General features: G+C 38.5%; 1 protein-coding gene across 24 annotated transcripts in view; it reads left to right on the forward strand.

Moving 5' to 3' along the window:
- Positions 1-21,785, forward strand: part of LOC115614286 (E1A-binding protein p400-like) — a 50,084-nt gene that overhangs the window by 1,716 nt on the left and 26,583 nt on the right. For 18 of the 24 annotated variants that reach the window (XM_030500915.1, XM_030500917.1, XM_030500919.1 and 15 more), the window contains exons 2-22: positions 295-1,648; positions 3,803-3,913; positions 6,985-7,072; positions 7,488-7,595; positions 8,298-8,677; positions 8,913-9,215; positions 9,983-10,168; positions 11,595-11,735; positions 11,843-11,921; positions 12,199-12,251; positions 13,364-13,418; positions 14,360-14,449; positions 15,671-15,778; positions 16,542-16,735; positions 16,930-17,107; positions 17,764-17,900; positions 18,084-18,253; positions 18,724-18,898; positions 19,308-19,444; positions 20,076-20,262; positions 21,192-21,358. In XM_030500915.1, coding sequence (XP_030356775.1) covers positions 326-1,648; positions 3,803-3,913; positions 6,985-7,072; positions 7,488-7,595; positions 8,298-8,677; positions 8,913-9,215; positions 9,983-10,168; positions 11,595-11,735; positions 11,843-11,921; positions 12,199-12,251; positions 13,364-13,418; positions 14,360-14,449; positions 15,671-15,778; positions 16,542-16,735; positions 16,930-17,107; positions 17,764-17,900; positions 18,084-18,253; positions 18,724-18,898; positions 19,308-19,444; positions 20,076-20,262; positions 21,192-21,358 — 4,370 coding nt within the window. In that variant the 5' untranslated portion in view covers positions 295-325. The remainder of the gene's footprint in view (positions 1-294; positions 1,649-3,802; positions 3,914-6,984; positions 7,073-7,487; positions 7,596-8,297; positions 8,678-8,912; positions 9,216-9,982; positions 10,169-11,594; positions 11,736-11,842; positions 11,922-12,198; positions 12,252-13,363; positions 13,419-14,359; positions 14,450-15,670; positions 15,779-16,541; positions 16,736-16,929; positions 17,108-17,763; positions 17,901-18,083; positions 18,254-18,723; positions 18,899-19,307; positions 19,445-20,075; positions 20,263-21,191; positions 21,359-21,785) is intronic. The other 6 variants (XM_030500937.1, XM_030500939.1, XM_030500929.1 and 3 more) reach the window with 3 other exon arrangements.

Below are 21,785 nucleotides of genomic sequence, written 5' to 3' on the forward strand. Positions count from 1 at the left end.
TAATAAACATAAAAAGATACTTTTGATGCTGGAGACTGTCGCTTTTTCAAGTTCCACAGAACATATAATTTATAAAACTCTTCAATAGCTCTTTGTTAGCTAAAGATACGTCTGAGGGATTTAAGGGAGCTTTTGTGGTGCTGAGGGTTTTGGAGGAGTATGTACTTAAGCAACTGTCATGATAAGATAACCAAATTCTTACAATAAGGTAGTCTTTAAATAGTAACTACATGGTTTCAGCTGCAGAAATATTTTTACCTTCCCTAAATTTCTGTTTTTGTTGTATTTCTTTAGAGTATACTGTAGAAAAGCTAGAGCAGTGAGAATGCACCATGGTAATGGCCCTCAGAATGCCCAGCGCCAGCTCCAGAGGTCCCGGTCCTTCACAGGCAGTGAGGGAGAAGAGCAGCAGGCAAACCTACCCCAGTCCCCTGCAGCTTCTTTTGCACCTTCTGCAAGTCCATCTGCACCCCAGTCCCCCAGTTACCAAATACAGCAGTTTATAATGAGTCGAAGTCCAGTGGCTGGGCAGAATGTGAACATCACGCTGCAGAACGTTGGACCAGTGGCTTCAGGAAACCAGCAGATAACGCTCACCCCATTGCCAATTCCAAACCCAACGTCGCCCAGTTTCCAGTTCAGCCCTCAGCAGAGGCGGTTTGAGCATGGGTCCCCCTCCTACATTCAAGTTACTTCACCGCTGCCTCAACAAGTTCAGTCTCAAAGCCCTACACAGCCTAACCCTGTGCCAGTGCAAACCTTACCAAGTGTTCGGGCAGGCACTCCAGGCCCTGGCTTGGGAATGTGCAGCCAGAGCCCCACGAGAGGATTTGTGGATGCTAGTGTGCTCGTGAGACAAATCAGCTTGAGTCCTTCAAATGGTGGACACTTTGTGTATCAAGAAGGACCAGGAATTGCACAGATTGCTCAAGGAGCTGCTGCACAAGTACAGCTTCCATCTTCTGGGACACCCGCTACGGTAAGGGAACGAAGGCTTTCGCAGCCTCATTCGCAGTCTGGTGGCACCATCCATCATCTGGGTCCTCAAAGCCCTGTAGCTAGCGGAACAAATATGCAATCTTTGACTAGCCCAGGCCATATTACGACGACCAGCTTGCCACCCCAAATCAGCAATATTATCCAAGGGCAACTGATGCAGCAGCAGCAGCAAGTGCTTCAAGGACAGCAGCTGGGTAGACCCATTGGATATGACAGGACTTCTAGCGGATTAATAGCAGGGGTTGGAGGACCTAGTGCATTTGGAATGACATCACCACCTCCTCCCACAAGTCCTTCACGGGCCACTGTACCACAGGGGCTGTCAAGTCTTCCTCTTACTCCTACAGTTAATACGGCAGTGAAAAAACAACCCAAAAAATTAGAGGAGATTCCTCCTGCCAACCAAGAGACTGCTCAAATGAGAAAACAATGTTTGGATCATCACCACAAGCAGATGGAAATTCTTAAGGAAACTTTTAAGGAATGTTTGATTGAACTGTTTTTCCTGCAACATCTTCAAGGGAATATGATGGACTTTTTGGCCTTTAAGAAGAAACATTGTGTTCCACTGCAAGCATACCTGAGGCAAAATGACTTGGATCTGGAGGAGGAAGAAGAGGAAGAACAATCTGAGGTCATCAATGATGAGGTAAGAAATCTGTTGTTCATTTTTTGGAATAAAATGATAGATGAAGTTGTGCACCAGGATTGTGAAGTTCTAGAGAACGTGTCAGTACCTGAAAAGTCATTTGTACTTGAAGAAGTACGGCAGTTTTTCTTTAAATAGTTGGTGTGAGAGGATGCAGTTCTGCTGGGTAGTGTGAATCAACGGGTCGGTTTGAGTGTGCTGTTAGATGCATGTATTTAAAAGAAAAGAAGAGAGAGGTGAAAGGAGCTTTCACTCTCCTAGTTAGTAGGTAAACTACCACATAAATAAATATGACATTGGTGTGGAAGCTGTTTCAAGCGATCAGAATGAATATGAGTAGGAGTCATAGATTGAATTTTACTTACTTGACTTGCATAAACCAAAAAAGAATGAGCAAAGAAGTCTTGTAAGAGGTTAACCTTTGAGTCGTGTGACTTGTAACCATAGATGTTACTGAAGTTCAGTGTTGCTATAGCCAATAAAGACCTGAATTAATCTAATTACACAGAGAGAACATGTGAATCATGATGTATATAGATTCGTAGTGATGAATCAGGTTGCTTTGGCTGTCTTAGAGCTCTGTGCATGTATTGCTGTCTAAATGATTAAACAGCATTTATAGACTGGACTGGACATTAACAAGTTAACTTTGTTATTTATGCAGAGGTTTAAAATTATTAACTTGAATTCACTGTTTATTAATAGCAAAGGACTTGAAATAAGCTTGCCACAGACACATGCTGTGCAACTTTTCCTGCACGTTTGTACCCATTCGTGTAGCTCTTGACTTGCAGCACCCCGTGGGTGCTGGAGAGGTGCCTGTCTTGTGCAGAGCCTACCTGCAAGCCTATATGGCAAGTGGTTGCAACAGGGTGAATATAACTGATGCCTCGGCATCACTTGGCACTCATAAATACCTTTTAAGATCTGTAAAAATATGTATGGATATATAGATGTCAGTTTGTAAAGAACCAAACCTGTTATGTAGAGAAACTCATGCTGCTTGGAGAGACTTGATAGAAATGAGTGTCTTCAGGGGAAATTGATGACTCTCTTAGGTGTGAATCATTAGTGATCATACCTTCAGTTGGAACTTGTGGGAAATTTTAACAGTATAACAGGTGAAGTTTAATTTGTTCATAGCTTCGTGGTCTAAGCTACTTGACTAGGAAATTTCTGCTTGTGATAGGTATTGATAATTTTGAAGGAATTGTTTCTCTCTGTAGTAACATAACAGCCTGTTAGTGTGATTTATTGGCAACGGATAGTAATTTTTTTGTTTCACCTGGTTTGTATTTCGTCTAATTGTTCAGGTGTTCTTGTTGGGTTGCATGTTTGTCAGCTGAAATACCAGGTATTTTTAACTGAGAGCTCTTTAGCGGGTGTATATTGTCTAGGTTCATTGAAGTCAGCAGCGCTACTATGATTTACATCAGTTGAGGCTTTACCTTTGGTCTTCTGGGTTTGGAGTTTTTGTACTTCACTGCCTTCTTGTGATGGGTTTTTTGTTTGTGAAAGCTGCTTGTCCGTCTGGCTGTTGGAGAACATTGCCAAGTGCAACAGCAAAAGTCTTTATGTGTTTTCAAATGATGAATCCTGTTGAAAGATTAAGACATCTTCTGCGTATGTTCTTTCTTTGTATTTTTTGTTGTCTTCTCTTTTATTTCCCCTTCCCCCCTCTTTATCACTTTCCGCTAAAGCAATGCACTTCATCCCTTGCCTGGAAAGGTTGAGCGCTTTGGGAATTCAAGGGGCAAGCGAATGGTGCCTGTGCTCATTGCTTAAATAAATGTTGGAGCTCTCTTTAGTTCAAACTGTCTGTCATGCTAATTTGTTGTCTGTTAGGAGCAGCAATCACTAAATTCAAAACACACTTTTATGTTAACTGGATTTAAGAAAACATTTCCAGTGGTGAGAAGTCACTGTGAATAGTCAAGGCTGTACTCTGTTCTGCTACTAAAAGTGAGACAGAACCCTTAAAAACGGTCTGTGCTCAAACCAAGCTGCACTGATGGTGGTGTAGTTATAAACCCCTCTTCAGTGAGGTGCCATCAGTTCAAAATGAGTGTGTTGGAAAAAAAGAAGAAAAACTTTTAAAAAGAAAATGATTCTCCCTTCTTTTGTTTTTTTGTTTTCCCCAAATATTTCTCTCAGGTAAAGGTTGTGACAGGAAAGGATGGGCAGACTGGTACTCCTGTCGCTATAGCAACCCAGCTTCCTCCAAATGTTTCTGCTGCTTTTTCATCCCAGCAGCAACCATTTCAGGTACTTTTCAATGGTTCTAAAATGTAGTTTCATCCCAGATTTTTTTTCTTCATTCAGATTTGATATTTCTTAGATGAATTAGAATTTTCCCAAGAGCCCATCCTGTATCATCTAAAGAAAACAAAGAAACCTTTGCAATCTTTAAATGCATCAGTACTAATGAAGCCTTGAGGAAGTTAAATCTTTGTCTCCAGGTTGCTGGCTTATTTCATTAACTTTCAGCTTGAATGTTTTCACTTTGGTTTGTTTGTCTTTTGTTTCCCTAATGCATTTGGTTCATTTGTGCATTCTGTGTAGTGGTAATACTGATTCTTTTATCTGTGGCATTGTAATTGTGGATTTCTTCTTAATTTCTTTTCTATTTTTTTTCCTTATCTGTTAAAAGTTTTGAGTATGGCTACAGAAGGTTTTGGATTTGCCTTCCCTGAAATGTTTTAAACAATAATAATAACCCTCTGGCACTTTTTCTTTTAATACCTAACAGCTCTCCAGTAGCTCTACCATAAATGTTGGGAAGAAGACACTAAAGTGCTTATTTTTGTTATATAAGTACTTTTAAACAGTTTTTTCCTTTCCTTTTTTTTTTAATGAGGGAATACTGAACAAAATAAAGAAATAAATGTGATAATCAGTTAAAATTTTTGTAGATCAACGGTGATGCAACTTTTAAATTGAGGGTAGCATGGGTTTATGCAGCTACCTTCGACTCTTTGTTAGCAGACACCCTGAGAAGTAATATATGCCAAATCCTCTGCAACTAAAAGATTTACCTTTTAGCTCAATTATATGTAAATTAACAGGTGTTACAGGGTGAATTATTCTGCTGCACCGTGGAATCTGTACAGTCTGTACTGCCTTTATTTAAGTTTTGGAAAAGAGAGAGTTAAATGAGATGCAAAATGGATTGTATTCCATGTGTAACAAATGGGATGCTCACTGTGGTACTTTACAAACAAGTTGCATAGTAAAGGGGCTTGCACTGAGAGCTCTTCGCTATGGTCAGTACTGATGTATCTTGGAAGTCTCCATAGGTAGTCAGGCTTCATCTAAGCAGTTTAAAATATGTAATATTATATCAAGTTATTTATTATAGTGATTAGGATTATCATCAAGCTACAGCTGTGATGAAATGCTTTTGAAAGTATTATACCATTTCAGACCCATTTCAGAGAAACTAGCAGGTACATGCTAAAAACCTACAAAACTGTATAACAGTGATAATACCTTTTAGCTCTGTTAACAGAAATTAGCATCTCTTTCCATCAGTCTTTTTCTTTGTGACTGTTTATAGAGAAATAATGTGTCCTGATCAGCATCATCATTCAAATTTTAGTGCGTAAGTGCAGCACTCAGAATGATTATTGTGGGTGTGCTGCATAATAATCATGACCTCCAGAGAACATTATTTTAATTAAAGTTAGGACAGTTTTAGTCTAACATTAGTGGTATGTGGCTGCAAATTATAAAGACATAACATCTTTGCTCTTTGAAGTGTCTGGCCTAAATTACACGGTGATAATGCAGACAGCTGGGAGGCATACTCTTAAGGAAATGTCAGTCAGAAGTCCTACAGTAGAGATGCAGCCTGAAGCTGTATGTGATCATCCAGGCTAGGAGTGCAAATAAATGGCATTTGAAACAGAGTTTGGAGGAAATATTTTCTTAAACTCATGTCCCAGGAAGTATTTCATGCAAACAGGACACAGGCTGAATTTGTTAACTAACTCAACAGCATTGTACAAAGTAAGTTTTTGTGACTAATACTGAAAATTCAGTATGTACGATGCTCAGTCAGACACTGGCTGTTGGATTTGAAGCATGCTGCATGTCTGCCTTGTGAGAAGAAAAACACTTGAAAACTTAATCCATATTGGGTGTGAAATGGGTGTGAAATGGCATCCCATGACCATTAGGGATGAATACGAGTCATTCTTAAGTGCAAAATTCACGTCTTAAGGCTATAGCTGTACCACTGGAGTGGCCACAAACGCCTTCCCAGCAGCAAAGAGATTAGATGTTATTAATTCGTAGCTATTGATAGAATCTGAGTGGCATGAGATATATTCAGCTCAAAAAGGAGTGTTTGAAACCCAGTCATTTTAAGGTGACATTGGCTACATTTATTAATACCATCCGATGAAGCACTGAAGATGCAGGGTTGTGACCGCTGTGGTTTATTTCAACAGAGACTGGTGTTTAATTTACATGGTAGAATTTCTGTTAAAAATCAGAGAAGACCTGTGAATAAACTAGAAGATTCTTTTGGGAAATTGCTGTCTCTGCTATGTTGTCATAATAAATTTTCACAACATTTGCAAGCCCATGCAGTACATCAATATGTATGTATATTGCTGTCACCAAGAAAATGACACTTTGAGAACTTGAGTGCTAAATTAGCTCATTTTTTAGGACATAGAGGGTGCCATACATAAAGTCCCTGTTTGCACTTTTGGATATAATCTCTTAAGACCATTCTTGGGATAGCCCTTATTTCTTTTGTATTAAGTTTCATAGTAGAATATTGGGTATAATGTGGCCAAATATCAAAGAGAATTTAAAATTATGACTTGGAAACTCACTGAAAGAAATTGGGCTTGCACAGACACTGATGGATGTTAGTAAGTACTTGCCGGTTGTGCTGAGGGCCCAAAGAGCATGGGAATTGTTATATACCCAAACTTGTTTGCTTCAATAATCCTATACATGAGTCTGCCACCAGAGTTTGATGCTGAAAGGATTAAATATTAAATGTAGTCATTATGAAGTTTTCATGCCCTGTGTAATCTTACTGAACCTAAACTCCAACTTAATGAATCAACTTGGTGATTTCTGTTGCATCTCAATATCATCATCAAATTAATTATTGTTTTAAAATTTAAACTCAACGAAGAGTATCTGTGCATTATGGACACCTGGAACTTTAGAGCAGGTATTGAATGAGTCTTGTTTTCTTTGTCATACAGCTGTTCTGAAGGACTTGTTCTGTGCTGGCCTCTAGCTCTGTAAATTACATCTTGGTGTTAGACTGTCTACAGATTGAACTTTTGTGATTTGTTTTCTTTTTCCAATAGCAAACGCATACAGGGACTCCAGTAACGGGGACTGTGAACACCATAGAAATTGAAGCTTTTAAGAGACAGCAGGCACTTGCACCAGCAGGTATGTTCTGCAGACAGAATTTCACTTTGGTTCTCTTTTTCCCAAACAGTGAATGGAGCTCACTGTTCTGTAACCCTTGAAATACAGTTTTGCCTCACCTCGGGAATTGCCAAATCCTTAGGACTATCTATTGTGAATGGTGCTGTGTGAAGAGTGTGCTCCACTCACAATATATAGGACTGGATTTGGCAGGCATGGAGACATTGTTAGGTTGATTGTTCTGGCTAAGAAGATTGGAGATGGCCAACTTGAAGTTAGAGGGACTCTGCCCTTGGAGCATGTTCTTCATAAATGCTACACATGTATAGTAGTCGTAGCTTTCTGAGCTGATGTTGGAATCATGTGTAGTAGTTTGCTGTGTAAAACTGAACCCATTCCATTATACCATGCCATAAATGGAATTTGAATATCACAGATTCGTCTAAGAGACCACGAATTGAAGTGGGCCGTCATGGGATGGTTTTTCAGCACCCGGGTGTGGCTTCAGGAGTTCCTCTTCAACAGCTAATGCCAACGGCACAAGGTACTGTGTCACCACATGCCAATTGCACATTAATTTAACAAGGAGATGTTAGTGATGGGACTAGAAACTTGGGCTTCTGGCCTGCCAAGATCCTAGTCCCACCACACACTTCTCCATGTAAATTAATACTTGGTATGCAATGCCTGGTTTGTTTAAGGAGCTGAGTGACGGGCTCCAAAGGTGCATGTGGGCATGGAAGAACGTCACAGGTGCTGATGCAAAATGGTTAGTTTGAGAATTCTGGAACTGAGCCAATGATTTATGAAAAAGAAACCTCCTAATTTGCAGCATCATGACAAATCTTGATTCATTAGTCGTGCCAAGCTTTAGAGTATGTGTTAGAGTGAATGTGCTGAGAACTAAGTGTTCTTTAGTCTGAAAACTAGTTTTTTAGGTTAAATTCCAGTAGCTCACCAGTCCTTTCCTTTTTTTTAATGTAAGAAATTCAGAAGACACATAATGACATGTTTTTTTATAGTTGCCATGCTCCATATTTTAGTTGCAGTCCTATGCATGAAATACTTTGTTGTTTATCGTAATGGTCATTTATTTTGTGATTGTGATGTGGTATTTTCAAGTGATGGTGTCTTGTGGCAAAGTAAGTAACAAATTAGTCCATTTGCAGTTGGTTTCCTCTTTATATCACTTAAGAGCATTGGACGTTTTGATTTCATTTGTGCTGTGCTTCTTCTTCCTTTGTAGGTGGAATGCCTCCCACTCCTCAAACTGTACAGCTGACTGGACAGAAACAGAGTCAACAGCAGTATGACCCATCTAAAGGCCCTCCTGTGCAGAACGCAGCCAGTCTGCATACACCTCCACCACAGCTGCCAGGGAGACTGCAACCTGCAAACGTCCCCATGACATCTCTTCCAGCTGCTCTGCAGTTGTCACAGCAGCAGCCACAGATAGTGGAATCTCCAGCTCAGCCTCAGATTCAGGTGAAGATCCAGCCTCAAAGTGTACCCCTGACTTCCGCTCCACTTCCAGCACCACTTCAACAGCAGGTGCCACCAGCAATCCATGTGCAAGGACAGACACCAAACCAAGTGTCACAGCCACAAGCTACAATACAGCAACAGGTATGTGAACTTTATTGGGGCGAAAATGTTTGTTTCAATGCCCAGTAAAATCCAAGAATGTTATCTTCCTGGAAATATATTAAAAACTAAGGGGTTTTAATTCCACTGGACACTTTAATTCTTTCCTTATAAAAATACCGGGGTATGTTTTTTGTTAAAGACCTCGTTATGTTTGCTGTAGTGTAGACTGTACTGAAGCCTGAACTTAGCACTAACGAATGTGTTTCTTGGGCAGACTGTGACTCTGACACGACCATCTGTAGATCCTGCTCAGACTTCTCAGCGTCTTACAGCAAACACACTACCACCTACCTCATCTGTTGCGCCAGCAACTATCTCAGGCACAACACCGCCTTCTACATATCCAGTACAAACAAACAGGAGCTCTCCAGCAACTAACAAGTCCCTGTCTCCTATTGCGTCAAAACCCCCAGGCTTAGCAGTAGCATCAGCACCAAAAACACAAAGTCCAGCTCAGAATGCAGCAGTATTACCACAGGACAACTCTCAAGACAAGCTTGCTGAGCAAGTAAAGCTGGTAAGATTTTTGGTTTTTCCTCAAACTTGTGAACAGTTAACACACAGATAACTATTAACATGAGCAATGTGTTTGAGTTATGAAAATGGGCTGGGTTTTGGAGGCATGGGGTGTTTGGTTTTGGGGTTTTTTTTTCAGTCTGCTTCACATACTGAGTTTTGCTTTTGTGGGCAGTCAGAGAAGTTGAAGAAGACTCACTGGTCCTCATACTATTGTTGCATTCTTTCTATTTCTGTTATGTTGATTCTGTCTACTCACTCGAGGTAACTGCAACCTTACTTTTTTTTGTAGCTAACTAGAGGTGTTGTTTTGCTTATTTAACACGAACATCATAGAGAACTTCCGTTTTCACAAAATCCAGCAGTATTAATAATGAAGATATATTTGTCTTCTGTGGATAAATGCATCTGCAATTTCATTTTATGAAAAAAGGGATTATTTGATTGCAGTTTGCATCTGTCTTGTAACTTGGGTTTTTTGTGTGCTGTCAGTGAACCTTTGTTATCCTGTTATTTAACAAAGTACCTCTTACAATACAGGTTGAAGTACTGTGATTCTCTTTACATTTAGGTTGAATTTAGTCCAGTACTTTTTATCTTGACGCAGTGTTCAGACTTGATGTTTGTAATGCATGTGTCATGCTGTTCATGCTGTTACACCTTTTTTTGCTGTCACTTATTTTGGTGAAGTGGAAGCAATTATTTGTTCAGCTACTGTTTTAAGTGCATTCTACAGCTTCATTGTAACTATATGTACTTCTTTCTAAGGAAAATCAAATCCATCAGCGAATAGCAGAACTGAGAAAGGAAGGTTTATGGTCCCCGAGGCGACTGCCTAAACTCCAAGAGGCTCCAAGACCAAAATCTCACTGGGATTATTTGCTGGAAGAAATGCAGTGGATGGCGACTGATTTTGCCCAAGAGAGAAAGTGGAAGATGGCAACTGCTAAGAAGGTACATGAAAAACATTTTTTGACTCAGAACAATCAGTCTTGGTATCACTCAGCTTGGTAGCAAAGCTATTTAAACCATCTTTTTCTACAGATAGAAGTGACAGAAATACAAGGCACTGATTTTTAAATTAAATGAGAAGTCGTGTGTCAGCTTTGGATATTCTAGCATTTGAAACAGACTAGATAATTTTATTGGTTGTGGATGGAATGAATAGTTTTGGATTTTGTGGATTTTATTCCTCTGGAAATCAAACAGCATGTTTAGGGGACCCAGTCAATGTGTTGACTGTGTCATATTAAAAGTACAGCTATTGTGCGTGTCTGACAAATCAGTTATTCCCTCTCCACGAAGAGTAAATACAGAATTTTGTAAGTAACTTCTATTGGGTGCGGTTGTCTGTTGTAATCCTTCTTTCTTAATCTCAGAAAAAGGTGCAGAAACCCTGGTGTTCTAAGGACAGCAGTGGAAACATGGTAGAGAACTGTTTCCGTAACACTTTCGCTAGAGAGCAGCACAGAGGAGATAATTATGTCAGTGATGGAATGAAAATTGGGGTGGTGTGAGATAATATGTAAAATCAATTTATTTACAATAAGCAAGAGTTTTCTATGGATTCTTGCAATGTTGCATCTTCTTTTGATACGTTTATGACCGGTTTGGTATAAGGAAGAGAGCAGCTGAAGGTTAAACTGAAGTTCAGATTGCCATGCTGGTTTTTGTTGTATGTATTCTGAAATAGTGGAAACTCAGAATTCTCTTCCTTAGAAGCAAAGTATTGAAATAAGTATATCATTTTGTAAAATGAATATACTTGTTTTGAATATAATTTAAATCTGGTTTTGAAGCACTTGTTCCATTTGTGTCCAATGTTAGCTTTTTAAGAGCAGGAGAAACAGGAAGGGCAAATCTGAAGTGATCCTTCCACTGGCAGGATGCTTCAAACATCTGGAAGTCCATGTTTTAGGGACTTCCAGAGCAACCTCCTGAGGTTGCAATCAAGTCAGTCTTTAACAGCCATTGACTAATCTTTCATTCATGTATGTACACTCTTTTTGAACACATTTTACCTTTGGTCTCTGACATTTTGTGGTGTGATTTCTATGACTTCATATGTGCTGTCTGAAAAAAGGTTTTCTTTTGCATGTTTGCTGCTAATTTCAGTAGATTTTTTCTAATTCCTGTTGAAAGTAGTGAATTAAGAGTTTCCTACTAGATTGTTTAGTTACAGTTCTTGTGTTTTCTTTTTTCCATTGAGTTTCATGTCTGTTGTTTTACTGGCGTGGTAGGAATTAGAAATATTGGAGGTAAGTGCTAGGTGTGTAAAGCTATAGTCAAAATCTGGCTGCTGCTAACCATTATAACCTCAAGAAACACAATTATGTGTATTCTGAGGTAATCTAATTCAGTATCTCTCATGATATTTCAGATGGTAAGAACTGTAGCTCGGTATCATGAAGAAAAGAAACTTAATGAAGAGCGAGCTAAGAGGGAAGAACAAAACAAACTAAGGCGAATCGCTGCATCGATTGCTAGAGAAATAGAATACTTCTGGTCTAACATTGAACAGGTAAAATTAATATTAATAGTTGTGCAAGTCTTATGGGGGTTTTTTTCCACCTTCAGTAATTAATTTATAAAATGTAAGTGGTTTATTAGACTTGATTTATATTTCAGGTGGTTGAAATAAAACTGCAAATTGAATTTCAAGAGAAAAGGAAAAAAGCTTTGAATTTAAAGAGAATTTCAAGGAAAGGTAATTGTATTCCATTTCATAAGAAATCCTGTATTAATTCTGTTGCTATTGCTTTAGAGAATTTCACTCAGTGGAGTTTCATCTTGTTGGTGATAGAATTGCGAGATGCTAATAACAGGTTGTGAACAGATCTGAACTATGAGGGGGTTTTTATGGTTTTCTGCTAGATTTTGTTAATATTTCTTATGTTTTTATGTTGAATGCATTTAAAAGTTCACATAAGAAACATAAAATTGCTAAGCGACTAATGCATACATCAAGTATAATAATTTTCCAGGTAGGGATACAAGAACTGCAGAAGACCTTTTATTGGAAAAAGAAAGTGAAATGGTAAGTCTTCTGTTCCTTAAAATCATCAAATTCATTGAAATATGATTAATTGTGTGAAAAATCTTGATAAACATGAAATGTTTTCCTTAAATACATGGTGATGACAGGCAGATTTCTGTGTAGTTGCTGACAGTTGGTCATATAGTCATAAGAACAAATACCATTTTTTTTCTGGTTACAAACCACAACTTTTAATGGGTAGGTGGATTACGATTGATACATGTCTTTTAAAGGAAGAATTCATACCTACTCGGTGGCTTTGAATCATTCATTTTAAGGTTGCAAGTCCAAAAAGATGTACAAATTAATTGCCAGACTTCATTTTGGGCAGGAGTTTCATCTACTGTAATCAGGGTTAAACTTCGTGGGTTATGAAAGCATGTTTTCATCTGTTCAGTGGTGATTTATCTGCTGGGAGATGTAGGTATATGTTACAGAATTGGTGAAACTGAATGAACCTTAAATATCTTTTGTCCTGGGCAAAATGCATGCGAGGACTCCTTGGCTACATCTGTGCAATTGGAAAAAAACGGATGAGGGATTGTTTTGAGGCCCTGAGCCATCTGGCATGGCACAGCTGGTGCCCACGTGCTGAAATGCTCCCCTTTCACCAAGCAGAATGCTTGCATCTGAATTTCTTGTTAGGAACAAGCTTTACCATGTGTTATCAGCCAAACTGTGGCCTAGCACTGTCTGCGAGTGTTAATTTGCACAGGCTAAACCATGGCTGGACAGCTGAGACTGAACAATTGTAGGCCTGTGCCATATCCCTTTTTTATTGACTAGTGAAAATTCAGTCCTCAATTCCAACCTGAGCAAAAAGTTTTGTGCCTCAATAATGTCTCTAAGGGAAGGAGCGTACTATGGCTTTGTGCCACAGCTGCACCTGAGTAATTTGAATCACAAACACCAGAAGTGCAGAAGCAGGGTATCTGTTTTTGTATGACCACGAAAGTACTAATAGGTGTTAAGTGGCTATTAGCAAGTGCTGTTGTGATTGCAAGGCACTTTTTGCTTTCTTAAAAAAAAAAAAAAAAAAAAAAAAACCCAAACAAAAAGCCTCTCTAAATTTGTTTTCTATGATTTTAAATATTCTCATTATTTAATGCTAGGGTTCATCATCTGGAAGGAAAAGAAAGGCAAGCACGTCTTTGACTGATGAGGAAGGTAAGTCACTTTTCAAAACTGTGCACCTATAGTGTAGTACGTAAGTTGTATATCAAAACCCTAAACCCACAGGTTTTTGGTCTGTTAGCTCTTCACAAACCAAACAACAACCTTCATCCATTTCTTTGATTAGTCAATTAGACAGTCAGTTTTCCTTAAAAGAGCTTCAGTGAAAGTTTGAAAATAAAATTTTCCCTGAAAGCACATTGCCATCATTGTTGGTGGATTGTAATTCTTTCTGTCCTTATTCATTTGTTTATCAAACCTTACTTAAAGTGGTCTTAAAGTTCTTTTGAGAATTTGAGACTGAATTGTAGAATGGTTTGGGTTGAAAGGACCTTAAAGCTCATCCTGTTCCAACCCCCTGCCACGGGCAGGGACACCTTCCACTAGAGCATGTTGCTCCAAGCCCCTGTGTCCAACCTGGCCTTGAACACTGCCAGGGATGGGGCAGCCACAGATTCTCTGGGCACGCTGTGCCAGCGCCTCAGCACTCTCAAAGCAAAGTTCTTCCTAATAGTTAATCTAAATCTACTCTCTTTCACTTTAAAGCCATTCCACCTTTTCTTATTGCTACCTGCCCTTTACCGATCTATTTTAGTTCCTTTCTTGTGATGACATCTGTGTCATGATTCCAACAAAAAAATTTCGATTTCAAAGCTACAGAATGACATCTCTCTGGTGACCATTGTCGGCCAACTTTTCACAGTTCAAGGCTGCCTTCTGTCCTGAGGCAGAAGTGCTCCTCTCCTTTTCACTTATAAGTTCTACATATAGTTGCTTTCAGATTTTCATGTTTTCCATACACATCTCATTCTTTTTGAATCCTGATAACTTATATATAATATTCTGTGCCAGTACACTTCAGGGGTATATAATTACAAGCTTCCTGAGTTATTGTGTAATTTGAATGCCAAAGTTAGCATTTGTTTTTATTTTAGTTGAAGATGAAGAAGAAACAATTGAAGAACAAGAAGCTAAAGAGGGAAACATAAACCATCAAACCGAATTGTCTAATCTAGCCAAAGAAGGTAGGCATGTAGCTTGATTCTTCTCTGTGGTAGGCCCTGAAAGAACAAGTGAGAACACACAGCTGTTATATTTGTAAATAGGGTTATAGATGAGAAGTTGAATGCATTCAGATGTTCAGTCATATTTTTTCCTGTTTCGAAAGCTGTAGCAGTTAGTTTGTGGGATGATGATGGACATATAGGATGTACTTTATAAAGCAGTCCGTGTGCTTACCTAGTTATCAAACAAGGTGGCTTGAGAAAAGGTATTCTCTATTGAAGCACTGCATTTGTTTAAAAACTCACACCTCAAGCTCTCAACCTAAGTTCTAAGAGAGGATGATAAATAAGTAAAACCAGAAGTGTATTGGATTAAACATGACCATTTTATCATCAACTGTCTTGAGTATCTCAGAAGGGTTTTGTGACCCACCTGCTAGATCCGAAAGGGCTCTGTAGTGCCAACCTCGGGTGTGGGGGTATAAATACTTGGAGATAAGGGCCTTTTAGGAACAATGCTCTGGCTAGCAGCTCACTTTCATTAACAATGTAGCAACTGCTATGCTGAGCTTGATATATGCAAAGTATCCCATGGGGATCACTTCACTTACCATGGTAAAAACCTTGCTGATTTTTAGAGGCAAGCTTCCTATTAAGCAAAGTCTGTCTGGTGATTAATATGCAGTTTCCAAATCAGCTTGTTTGGTCTGTTTGGCAGCTTAGTGGCTGCAGCCAGCTGGCCAGTTGGAGGTATTATAACTCTTGGCTTGTCAGCCAAGTTCCTAATGAGGATGTTTCCTGATTGATTTGCCACTGCCAATCAATGAAGCACATTCTTGCTTCAACACATCAGGCAAGGAATCATGGAGATACTGTTTAGCAGGGTTGAGGTACAGCTCAATTTTGGAACTTGGAAGTCCTGAGTTGTCTTCCAGCCACTTGGCTGGATTTGGTGCCCCTACTTCCCCAACCAGTGGTTTACTGTCAGTTTGTATGGTGTGTTTATAATATAGTAAAAAGCAAGCTGGGTGAGCAGACTGCTTGGTGTATTGCCAAGTGTTCTCTGTAATCAAGGTCATTAAATAAATATTGCCATCATCCACCTAATAATTACCTCTTCCATTAACTTCTGATTAGAGGACTGGCTTTATACGGTTGTGAAGAATGTAAAGAGATTAAAGACAATGGTACTGATTGTTCAAGATTTCGTATTTTTAAACTTAATCTTTTAATGACCTTCAGCTGAATTGCCTTTGGAAGATTTACTAAAGATGTATGAAGGTGCCTTTGCAGAAAGTTTTCACTGGCCCCAGCCAAAGCCTGACAGTGAAGAGGATAGCAGTGAGGAAGGTAAGTTACTTTTTGTTTAGAAGAAGTTGTGCTAACTTACAAGGTGAAGTAGGTTAATTGGCTCTTCAGGTCTCTGTTAAAAGACATTTTGCACTAGGGGAAAACAAATATTGAATGAATCACATTTAAAATGTTTTTTATTTTTGAGTGAGGAAGAATGTTATCTACAAGAATGAATGGAAAGTACAGTGGCTTACTTGCTAAGCATTTGGAATGGTCATTAGGAAAATTATATTTGTTCCTTTTATTACTAAATATTTTTGGATAATGCTCTTTGAAGAATGTCTTCCTTTTTTTTTGATTTCTCAGTTTAGGAAAAGAGGGTAGCATTTGCCTGTCTTAAATCAAGATGTGTGAGATGCTCAGGAACAATAGCAAGCCATAGAAGAACCTCCCTACACTGAATTAAACAGTTCGCTTTCATAGCTAGCTGTTATTATGCAGTTGCCATCTGTTCTGTACTCACATGATGATAGAATTACATGTTTGAGGATAGGTTTTAAGTACTATGAGAGGACCTCCCTAGAAGTTGTGAAAAGCTAATGGTCATGTTAGCCTAGGTAGTGTGAATGTTCAGAACATGTACATGATCCGGAGCTTAGGCTGTTTTCATTTTAGCTTAAATATCCTGGAAATCATAGAGTTGTTTTTAAGTTAGCTGCCTCCTTTTACACGCCTGTCTGAGTTCTAGCCATCTCAGTTCATTTGTGTATCTGCTACTGAAGTTTATTTTAAATGCTAATGTAATTATTCTCTCTCATAGAAATGGAAGACCATATCTCTGATAGGGAAAGTCCTCAGAAAGAAGTTGTCCTCATCGACTCCCTCCTCAGCATTGACCAGTACAAGGGTATAGACAGATCAAGTCCTCCAAAGAAGCATATGCGAGACATAGCAGAAGTTGCTGCTGCAGCAGAAATGCTGTTACCTAAAGGCAGCTCCCGGATAACTACAGCAGTAAGACTCCCTATTTTCTGCTACTGTGTATGCTCACTTTTACATAAAGAATGTTTTTTTTAATGATTTTGCAGATTTTAGCAACAAATTACGTTAAATATTTTCTAGTTATTGAACTATAGAATGGTTATGTTTTATGACATGCTCTGTGAATTTAACTTGGTGAAAAAAGTATGAAATTATTCACATTACAGATAAAATACAATACTCCATCGCTGCTGTATGGGCCTCTCAGAGAATATCAAAAGATTGGGCTGGACTGGCTAGCAAAGCTGTACAGGAAGAATCTCAACGGCATTCTAGCAGATGAAGCTGGTCTTGGAAAAACAGTACAAATTATTGCCTTTTTTGCCCACTTGGCTTGTAATGAAGGTAAGTTCATTTGTCCAACAATTTTAGAGAGTTGCTGGGCCAACATTATCTTTGTGAATTGTAGCCTAGGGTCACATTTTTTTCTGCTAAAGCATATCAGACTTTAGCTAATGCACAGAGTAAGATTATATCAGAAAAACTTTCTTAGATTGTGTGACATAGGGGTGTCTTATCAAGTATATTGTTTGATCGATCTGCTGTTACCTTCTAGGTGACAAAATTCTTCTGAAGCCTAGTTCATTAGTATAAAAAAGCCTTAAAAGTTGTGTAATGACCAAATGGCCCCTGATAGTTAAATTGAAGGAGTAAGTACGAACCATTGAACGAGTATCTTGTATATCATCTCAGATATTACTAATAGTGCTGTCGTACTGAGGATGGTTGAAGAATATTAGTAAGGCAAAGCTTGTGGAGGTAGTATCTCTTATTCAAGCAGTTGATGTAGTTGAGGGAAAAATAGATAATAAGTGCACAAAGGGTACTTCCAAGTCTAAAAAACAATAAAGAATAGATTAGTCATTAAAATACCTCTGTTGTTATTGGATCTCACTTTTAATGATGAATTTAGTGCACTGCACTTAAAAAGTCAGGGGAGAATATAAGACACATGAGTTCTCAGGAGTCTCTATAGTTAACTGCTGTTTTTCCTTCCATAGGTAATTGGGGCCCTCACCTTGTTGTTGTACGGAGCTGTAACATACTGAAATGGGAGCTGGAATTGAAACGCTGGTGCCCGGGGTTGAAAATACTCCTCTACTTTGGCAGCCAGAGGGAGCTGAGGGCAAAAAGACAGGTACTGTGTTTTGCGACTCTTACACTCTTGTATTTAGCATTTTAGATGGCAAGACCTTTAACCTGCGCTTATGCATTTATTTGGGTCATAGCATCTTTCTGTTCTTAGCAAAGAAATAGCTGGTTGTAAGATACTTGAGGGTTCTGTCTTAACTTTTTTGTCGCATCCTCTCCTTTTCTGTAGGAATGGACAGAACCCAACAGCTTCAATGTGTGTATCACTTCCTACAAACAGCTGTTCAAAGGCCACCCAGCATTTATGAAAATGCGATGGAAATACTTAATAGTAGATGAGATGCAACAGATAAAGAACATGACTGAGAAGCACTGGGAGGCACTTTTCAGTCTCCGCAGGTATGGAGCAGGGAATTGTTCTCCTGCTGGCAGTGGGTTTTTGTCTCTTCATGTTACACAGTTCTCTTAACAGAAAACTGATGAAAACCCTCTTGGTTTGATCTGTCCAATTTCCTGTGCAACATGTGCCTACAGAGGTGTCTCCAGTGAAAAAGTCAGGATTCAGAGACATGCTCAGGATCTTTCTGTTGCCACTATCATAACTATAATTCTTCTTCACTGATACTCCATGCTCCCAAACAGACCCCCCTGTATGTTCTGATACTCTGCAATGAAGAATTTATTTCAGTGATATATTCAAGAGTAAAAAGATAATTTATCCTAGATTTACTTTTATGAGCACTGCTTAGTTCTTCCATGTATCTGACAAACCTAAACTACAGTAAACAGTGTTCAGATATTGGTGTCCTTTCCATAATGATACTAGCTAAATGCTGTATTGTTTTAAAATCTTCTTTTACTGTTCACAGCCAGCATCGTTTACTTCTGATAGACACTCCTTTGCATAACACATTGATGGAGTTGTGGACCATGGTACATTTTCTGATTCCGGGAATTTCCAGACCTTACCTAGATTTTCCAGTAAAAGCACCTAATGAGGAGAACCAGGATTATTGCCATAAACTGGTCATCAGGTTACACAGAGTATGTTTTCATTTTTTCTCATCTATCCTACTACAGTAGTTAGATGTTGGGGACAAAAAAAGGGGGAAGAAAGAAGAAATGAAAAGATGGGGTTCAGCTTGAAATTTCTGACCTTTTTTAACACTTTGTTCAGTTCAGACACAGTCCTGTTGAAAGCAGAAGTTTCTGCTACCAGAGTAGTATGGAGATTTCTTAAGAAAATAATGTAAGAGTCCGATTTGAAGCATAACATGCAGAAATTAAAGAACAAATTAAAGCCTGTACAACTGTGTGCATAGCAATATGATATATATATGGCATATGAGGCTTATCATATCAGATGTGCTAGGTGTGAATAGGTTTAGTTTCCTGTTGTAAAACTGAATGTTTGAAGTGAGACTTTTTTCCCCTCAATTCTGAAATGTTTCAGATGATTCAGCCATTTATTTTGCGAAGATCAAAGAGAGATGTTGAAAAGCAGCTAACAAAGAAATATGAACATGTGCTAAAGTGTCGCCTTTCTAGTCGACAAAAAGCTATGTATGAAGATGTCATTTTACAACCAGGGTAAGGAGTTAAAACAGTAAATAATGCTGTCATTTTTGGTGCTTAAGCAAGATGATAATTCATTGTCATGGTTGGAAGTGTTTTAGTGATTTTCTGATATTTTCCATTATGACCAGTGGATTGAATGTGATTACATTGTAAACTAAAATTACAGGCAAATGATGCTCTGGGCCTAATGAAAAACACGCATCTAACCTCAGGAACCTAAAAATCAAGTTGTAGTGGTCAGGTTTGCTGCTCTTGTGCTTTAAGATTTGTCTCTAATGAGTGGTTCATTATTTCTTGAAGTCAAAGTGTTTCTCCTCGTACCCACCCATTTACCTGTGCTGTGATATTAAGTGGTTATTGATAGGCACAGGGATGAAACAGAAGCAAAGCGCGTAGAGCTTAGGCAGGTAGTTAGGTTGTACTTTACTGTAAGGTAGCACTGCTCCTTAAGTTTCATGTTTCCACATTTACATTTGGTTCAGTGCTACTTAAAATGCTCTAGAAAAACCTAGGTATAAGTTAAGTGGGTTTTAAGACTTCTGCGTAACTAGCTGCTGTTTTACATTCTCACCTTGCTGATTTAGGGACATCTCCATAAAAGCTGTACTTGAATTAATGTATTTCTGTATAAATTATTTGGTAGAACCCAAGAAGCACTCAAAAGCGGACACTTCATCAGTGTCCTGCATGTCCTGATGCGGCTGCAGCGGATTTGTAATCACCCTGATCTGATAAACCCTCGGCTTTCAAGTACCTCTTATGTATCAGAAACACTGGAATACAGAACTGCGTCTCTGGTACTGAGTGCCCTGGAAAAGGATATTTGGAAGGTGAGGTTTTTCCTCTCTGAGTCCTCTTGTAGAATTTAAGTACTTAATATTGTCTTCTTATACATCTTAAGTCTACCTGAAGTTTATAAAAAGAAGGAATTCACAATTCCATAGCTGTGCCTACAAAGTGCATACTTATTGCCTCTCTTCTTTGTAGTTAGAGCTTTTCAAGTAGTTTGTAATCAGTAATTTTTCATGAGCTACTTGGTCGAAGAGAAATAAACTTTGCTTTCATTGTACTCATGTTTGCAGGAATTTTCTGGCACTAAAATGTGTCAGAAAATGTCTGATGGCATTCTTTAATTTTCCTTCTGCTTTCAGTAGCTAAAGGAGAGCAAGACTTACTCTTTTTCACCTAAGAGTAAACACTGATTCAGTGACTAAATTACTACACTTCTGTCAATCCATTTGAAGTACCACTGTTTGTGTTATCCTTACAGAAGTGATTCCCTCTTCAGGATAATCAAAGGAAATAATTGCATTATAGAGAAGTATGAGTAGATGAGGTGATCTTTTTGATTAACCTTATTTCCATCCTTCACATTTTTCTACTCCTAAATTATATGTGTGCCTTTGTAGTTTGGCATTTTAACTTGAGAGTTAATATACACCTTCTAGGAATTCTACTTAGTTCTTTGGAAATTGTGGTGTATGAAGAATTGTTAAATGTGTCTTGCTTTGATTTCCATAACTAGCTAATGATTTAAGTTCTTTTTCTTCCAATGCTGATGCTTAAAATGGGATTATCAGTTTAAGATATATTTCCAAGGTTTCTAAACAGTTTTGGCTAATAATTAATAGTTTACTTTTTTAATTTACAGCATTTATTTCTAAAAATGTAGGAAGCGAATTCAGCATAGAACATGGAGAGGACTTAACAGTTTGGGTTATCACATAAAATAAACTTCATTTTACAATATCCCTGACAGGAATCAGACCTGTCTCTTTTTGATCTCATTGGAATGGAAAACAAAATGACTCATTATGAAGCACAAATGTTGCCAAAACAAAAGATTACTAGAAAGTTAATTGAAGAAATCTACAGCTCCCCTCCACCACCAGCTAGGCCCAACCCAGTGAAGCTCAAACCAAGCAGGTATGTACAACCACCCTCTTTTTAAGCTAGAATTACAGGAGGGAAATGTAGTTCTGTTGCTATGTTTGCAGAGTTCTGTCTGCATCTCTAGTAATGTGATTCACATAAAACCTCAGACTCGACTTTGCATTTTATTGTTCTGTTGCTTTCTTGTTTACCCTTGAAAACAGGGATTCTATTTTAATAGTTTTTTGAGGCATGCGGTTCCATTTGAAGTTTGTTTATGGATTTCCCATAGTTTTTACTTCAGCAGCAGGTGGATTTTCTTCTTGGGGTCCTTGTTTATGGCAAGTGGGGGGTGTTTTGCAACTAGAAGACTATATTGGACCTACAGTGTTAGCTGTGCTTGCAGTGTTATAAGAGACACATGAAGTTTTACAGCAGTGAATTTTTAAGCGTATTTCTCCGCTAGTGAAGCAGTGATCTC

The sequence above is a fragment of the Strigops habroptila genome, chromosome 11 (assembly GCF_004027225.2).
Source record: "Strigops habroptila isolate Jane chromosome 11, bStrHab1.2.pri, whole genome shotgun sequence".
Lineage (NCBI taxonomy): Eukaryota > Metazoa > Chordata > Aves > Psittaciformes > Psittacidae > Strigops > Strigops habroptila.